Here is a 7069-nt window from a genome sequence, read left to right on the forward strand (position 1 = left end):
CAAAAACTCAGGTGACAGCAGATGCTGGCGAGGATGTGGAGAAAGAGGAACACTCCTCCATTGTTGGTGGGATTGCAGACTGGTAAAACCATTCTGGAAATCAGTCTGGAGGTTCCTCAGAAAATTGGACATTGAACTGCCTGATGATCCAGCTATACCTCTCTTGGGCATATACCCAAAAGATGCCTCAACATATAAAAGAGACACGTGCTCCACTATGTTCATCGCAGCCTTATTTATAATAGCCAGAAGCTGGAAAGAACCCAGATGCCCTTCAACAGAGGAATGGATACAGAAAATGTGGTACATCTACACAATGGAATATTACTCAGCTATCAAAAACAACGAGTTTATGAAATTCGTAGGCAAATGGTTGGAACTGGAAAATATCATCCTGAGTGAGCTAACCCAATCACAGAAAGACATACATGGTATGCACTCATTGATAAGTGGCTATTAGCCCAAATGCTTGAATTACCCTAGATCCCTAGAACAAACGAAACTCAAGACGGATGATCAAAATGTGAATGCTTCACTCCTTCTTTAAATGAGGAAAAAGAATACCCTTGGCAGGGAAGGGAGAGGCAAAGATTAAAACAGAGACTGAAGGAACACCCATTCAGAGCCTGCCCCACATGTGGCCCATACATATACAGCCACCCAATTAGACAAGATGGATGAAGCAAAGAAGTGCAGACCGACAGGAGCCGGATGTAGATCGCTCCTGAGAGACACAGCCAGAATACAGCAAATATAGAGGCGAATGCCAGCAGCAAACCACTGAACTGAGAATAGGTCCCCTATTGAAGGAATCAGAGAAAGAACTGGAAGAGCTTGAAGGGGCTCGAGACCCCAAAAGTACAACAATGCCAAGCAACCAGAGCTTCCAGGGACTAAGCCACTACCTAAAGACTATACATGGACTGACCCTGGACTCTGACCCCATAGGTAGCAATGAATATCCTAGTAAGAGCACCAGTGGAAGGGGAAGCCCTGGGTCCTGCTAAGACTGAACCCACAGTGAACTAGTCTATGGGGGGAGGGCGGCAATGGGGGGAGGGTTGGGAGGGGAACACCCATAAGGAAGGGGAGGGGGGAGGGGGATGTTTGCCCGGAAACCGGGAAAGGGAATAACACTCGAAATGTATATAAGAAATACTCAAGTTAATAAAAAAAAAAATAGAAAAAAAAAAGATTTTAAGAGAGAAGGAACTTGCTGTTAGACAGTGTCCTCCATATATGATGGGGTAAGCTGCAGCAATAAAATCTCAACAATCTGGTTGCCTAAACAAGACCTGAACAATGACTACACCAGCTGACATCCCAGTGTGAGTGGAGGAAATTGCACAAGGCCCTACAGATGCATGAAGAGCTATAAACAGTTCATGGCTGCTAAGAGAGGGAGAATTAGTCTTCTCCAGGGATGAGGGCCCAAGGATTTGGCTATCTAATACCAAGTGGGCAGATCTAAGCAGGTATACAAAAGAGTACCCTAAAGGGACTCCCCAGGTTAGATGCATGCAATGTGTAAAACAATAATATTAAAGAACAAGAGGCCATGAATCTATGAGGGGGTTGGCAGGGGCAGGGAGAACAGGGAGAGTTACAGGGAGAAAAAGGAGATAGAAATGACATAAACACAGTACAAACATATGAAATCAAGAATCCCTTGAGTGATACACTATTGCTCCAGGACTTTAGCAGAAATGTACAAGAATTGTCTACAAGATTCTCAAAGGATTTGGAGGTAGCAATATCAACATAGCAAAACATCCTGATAAGCCTTTGTTACCTACAAAGAAAGTACTTTAGTTGTTGCAATCTGATGAAAAAACAAACCAAAATGGCATGCCTGGAAGTTGGATTTTATTATGATCTCTGTAAAGGGGCAATGCTGGAAATAGTGGGCAACAATGAAAGCTGCTAATGAAAACTCAGAGGGAATTTGTTTTGAAAGCCAATTGCATTCCTATGCTGCCACATTAATAGAGTGAAGTTTAAGAACAAACTGTTCTCAAATGATTTTACATAACAGTAGATGCCTAGCAAACACATCAGGAAAATGTATTTTTGCCACAATCTTTACGATGTTTTTAAAAAATACATGGAAATTACCTTCTTTAGGCAAAACCCAAAGCGAGGAGGAACAAACAATTGTTACAAAACCTTACTAATAGAAAGTAGTGCATTTAGTCACGGGTACTCATGGTCTACTACAGATTATAGCTGATGCCCTACTGAACCTATGGTTTCCTGGGAGCTAAGGCTCCATGTCACTGTCCAGTGTCAGAAGAAATCATGACTAGACTGAAAAAGTTCAAAATTCAAGACTCTATGTGATTTCTACTGAATCCCTTTTGCTTCAAAGTTGAAACACACACACACACACACACACACACACACACACACACACAAATACACACACAAATACACACAAATTGAGTCATTACAAGTCAGGGACCATCTGTAAGACAAAGAGAACCTTATAGCATTCAACAACATTAATGTAGCTTGAACCTGAGAGTATGTTCAGTTTCATTTTATGTATCTTGGGCCCTGAAGGGAGAAGATGGGGCTGTACAAAGACTGAAAATCAAATGTTGTCAAATTACCTTGAAAATCTTCAAGCCACAGTTAATTTTCAGCATGTAGTGATGGAGCCCCTGCTTTGTACTAGAAACTGATAGAAGCTTGGGATCCTAGAGAAAACAAAACAAAGATTCTTCTCTTGTGGAGTTTCACTTCCTGCAGGGGTGAGCAGCCAATGAGTGACAAATATAATTCAAGTATTTAGTAGAGTTAAAGTTACAAAATGGCCAAAATGAAAAGTAAACTCTGAGCCAGAAAGAATTGGTAAGTTGCATTACAAAGTTGACACTGGAGCAGAAACGTGAAGGATTGAGGGCCTGCACTGAGGCTGTCTGATAGCAGAACAGTGTGTGCAAAGGGACTTCTAGCCAGTGACAAAGCCCTAGGGCAGAAGCATGCCTAGAATGTTTGAGGAATAGCAAGGAGGCCAACTGCCTAGGTAAGTGAGCCAAAAAGAACAAAGAATGAGGCAGAGAGGCGGTAAGACTCAAATAAGACTCAAAACTGCTGACTTCAAGGTCACTATTACAGGTCTATCCACACATGGGAAGCTCGTACCTCCCCTTGCATTCACAAGGTAACTCCATTAACGATTTAAAATTGGAAGATGATATTACCTAGGCATAACTTTAAAAGGAAGACAAGAAAATCGTGAAAACTTAGATCTCCCCTCCAGTCTACCTTTCGGTACATTCTCACAGCATGATTATATTAGGGTTAAGAACCCATGTAGTACAAGGTGTCATTGACTCCTCAAGACTAAAGGCAGAATCAAATCTAACTTTGAAGGCACTCTTATAAGACATAGCTGCAATTTGACTGTTTTCTTCATTAGAACATTTCCCTGGTATTCTGATCACAGCAGGGTTGCACTGGTTTGGCCAAAGGCCATTATAATACTTAGAGCAGAGCAGATATGATGTCAGCTTTAAAATAAATTGGGAGGATTAAAATAGACCAAATGAGAGTTATTTTCTAAGAGTAAAAATGGGTCACTTCTTAAAATTGTGTTCATAAAAGGAGCCACCCAATTTATGCATTTCTGGCCATTTTATCTCTAACTGTTTTCACTTACAGCTCCAGTATTATCATTGCAAAATGAAAGACATTACAGCTTTCTGCAACATCTATCCTGTATAGGAATCCACTTGACTTTTTGCAGGTTGTTCTACAGGAAAACTAAAAATTATTCCCCAAACCTTCTTACATGGGTTTACAGAGAAAGAGAGAGGGATAGATGGATGGATGGAGGGGATAGGAAGGACAAAAGGAAAAGAGAGAGTATGACAGAATATTGGGGTAAGCATCCATCGGCAAAGCTGGTTATTGGAATCATAGAAGTGGAAAAGCTAAAGATAATGTGAAGAATGGTACAAAATTATAAGGCTGAGTTCCAAGTAACAAGGCTGTTAGACCTTGTTTTTGTTTCATGTAAACTATTTTCAGATACTGAAGTATAATCAATACACAGTCAAATGCACATGTATAAAGTATGCACTTTGAGTTATATATGTATCTGAAAAACTAATACTACAAGTCAAATATGGTGGCACATACCTACAATTTCAGTGCTCAGAAGGCTGAACCAGGAAGATTGAGAATTCAAAGTCAGACTTAGCTATATAGCAAGACCTCATCATGCAAAACCAAGGGGTGAGGCTAGAGTACTTGCCTAGCTTGACCAAGACTTTGAGTTCAGTCCCTAACAAGAAGGGATATCAACATGAATTCCCATTTTCCTGTAAATATTTTTCCAACCCTCTGCACACCTAGATTCATAATAGTGATATTTCCTTTAGTTACAGTAGAATACTGTGTTTGATTCCACCACTGTGATAACTTTTCTGAAAAAATTAAATTAAGTGGGTAAAGGATTCTTCTGGCTACTTGTTTCAGAGGTGTCACTGTATGGCCACTTGGCTCTGATGTTTCTGGTTCTAATGAAGACAGACAGGGCATGGTAGAGTAGAGACGCTTTCCTCATGCTGGCAAGGAATCAAGTAACAATGGAAAGGAGCTGAGAACAAATATAGTTTTAAAAGGTACTCCTCCAATAAATTACTTTTTCCAACTAAGCTCCACCTCTTGAAGTTCACACTTCTTCAGTGAATTCATTGATGAAGTTGGAGACCTTATGACATTAATATCCTCTCAAAATCTTCACCTCTCTACAATGCTGCAATAGAGACCAAGCCTAAAACATATGAGCTCCTGTGGGACTCCAGATCCAAACCTTAACTAGTTTGCATTCTATAAAGTGTCATGTAAATAACGTCACAAACACTTTTTGACTACCTTCTGTCAGTCAGCATAGTTATTTTGAGAGGTATCTATGTTGTAACACATATCAATATTTTATTTGTATTTTTAGTAGTATATAACACAATCATTGATTCAATCATATGTTGATTGCTATTTGACAAATACAGTTATCATCAACATTTGCTATAAATCTATGAATGGACTTGCTTTCACTACTCACATAAAAATTTGGAAATAGTACTGCTAATTCATATAAAGATGCACATTTAATTGTTAATTAGGTTGACAAAGTATTTTCCCCCAAACTAATACTTCATATTCCCAAAAGTAGCATGTACATGATCTACATGCTCTGCATCCCAGCCAACACTTATTATAGGCTGAGCTTTGAAGTTTAGCACTTCTAATGTGTAGGTAGTTACATTTCATTGAAGTTCTAACTTTAATTTTAGAAAAGACTAATTATCCTGGGCATTTTTCATGTGTTTGTCTGCCAACAACGAAGCTCCTTTGGCAGAGTGTCTGTTCAAATCTGTTTTCCATATTAGACATTGGCCGTTTATCATTTGTTCACTGTTATATTTATTTTATATATTCTGAATATAACTCCATTTACACAGATATCATTTGTGAATTTTTCCAAAATTATAGATTGCATTTTCAACTAGATTTTTTTTCATTTTTTGACAGTTTCATATATGTATATAATGAATTTTAGGAACTTCACCCTCATTACCTTTTCTTTTTTTTTTAAACATATTTATTAGCATGCTCGACAGTGAACATGTAATCACCTTCTTCATGGAGGGAGAATACACCTGACCATGTTGCGGGAGGAAGAGGATGAGGGCTCCACAAGAACTCCCCATTTACCAAGGAGAGGCTGTTTCCTGCTAGCACTGTCTCTGCTGTACGCTCCAGCCAAACAGCCACAGTTTCCCCAGAATCCCTTTGAGCTGTTACTGCCTCGGGTATGGGAGAATATAAGGTTACCAATAAATGGCACCTGGACAATAGGCCTAACATTATCAAACTTTTTCAAATGATAAGGGGTGGGAGGGACTGCTACCCAAAGAAAGTTCCCCAGTCACAGTAGCATTTAGAGAGATCTTACATCAAAAGCACAAGGACCAATAAAGTATCTACTATCCCTGGCGTAAGTTTCTCCTGGTTCTTCTTGTTGTTAAATGGTGACATTCTGCCTTTCACCTATCTTAGCTATCATTTCAATTAAAAGGGGAAACTAAAAAATGGCAGAAGAGGATGAGGAAATGGTGAAAAACAACCCTGTTCAGACAAAAATAAAAATACAAAATCAGATGTAGTACAATATAATAGAAACTGGCTGAAAACAGTACCTACCAACAGACATATGATACACAAACTCAGGTTGGGAGAAGACAGGAGAGGGCAGAGGCCACGGCCTACACCAGGAGCTGTTCAATAGACTGCTGAATGGACTGGATCTGCTGCTTTAGTTGAGAGCCTTCTTTGATGGTTACAGAACAGGCGATGACCGGCCTGGAGACTCCACGGGCCCGTCCTAAAGCCTGCTTGGAGTGCACAAATACGTAGGGGACATTCTTGTCTTCACACAGCAGAGGGAGGTGCAGGATGATCTCCAAGGGCTCAGCATCTGCTGCCATCACAATGAACTCAGAGACACCTCTGTTGAGGGTTTTGGTGTCTTCATTGGCTCCTTTCCGAAGCTGCTTGTAGTTACTTGACTGCTGAACAAGGTCCTGCAACTTCTTGGTGAGGTGAGCATCTGCGAGGGGATAGGCCTTCGGGTTCACATCAGCCTCCGTCATGGCTGCGGTGCGCAGGCCTCACCGAGAGTTCACAACAGCCCACCTCAGACAGACAGAAGAAGCAGCGGAAACCAATCCAGGAGAGGTGAGAGCAGAAGTCCCCATTACCTTTTCTAACCCCCTTTTCTCTCATTCTCCCACAGAAACTCTTCTTCTTAACAAGCCCCCTCTAGCTTTAACGTGTTTTTGCTTGGGGAACCCACCGAATTTAGTTAGAAAACAGGTGGGAGATTATTTCTGCAGCACAGATAAATTTTAAAATATTAAAAATTTCCAACTTATCAAATATTTCTGTTATAGATCCAACTTTAAGAATATTGACAACTGGGGGTTGTGCCTATTGACTGGAGGTAGTCTCTACAGGTTCTCTCTCCTTTTTGTTGTGTATTTCAGCAAAAGTCATCACT

The 7069-nt window shown here is 40.3% G+C and overlaps 1 protein-coding gene across 1 annotated transcript; it reads right to left on the reverse strand.

Moving 5' to 3' along the window:
• Positions 1-6260: 6260 nt before the first annotated feature.
• Snu13l1 (small nuclear ribonucleoprotein 13 like 1) lies at positions 6261-6683 on the reverse strand. Its single transcript, XM_039100614.2, has one exon. It carries the CDS (start codon positions 6660-6662, stop codon positions 6276-6278), a length of 387 nt encoding a protein of 128 aa, XP_038956542.1. The 5' UTR covers positions 6663-6683; the 3' UTR covers positions 6261-6275.
• Positions 6684-7069: the final 386 nt, after the last annotated feature.

This window comes from Rattus norvegicus, chromosome X, assembly GCF_036323735.1.
Source record: "Rattus norvegicus strain BN/NHsdMcwi chromosome X, GRCr8, whole genome shotgun sequence".
In the NCBI taxonomy this organism is placed as follows: domain Eukaryota; kingdom Metazoa; phylum Chordata; class Mammalia; order Rodentia; family Muridae; genus Rattus; species Rattus norvegicus.

Excerpts from the sequence above, each read along its gene's own strand:
- Snu13l1 (XM_039100614.2), bottom strand. The coding sequence starts at position 6,662 with ATGACGGAGGCTGATGTGAACCCGAAGGCCTATCCCCTCGCAGATGCT.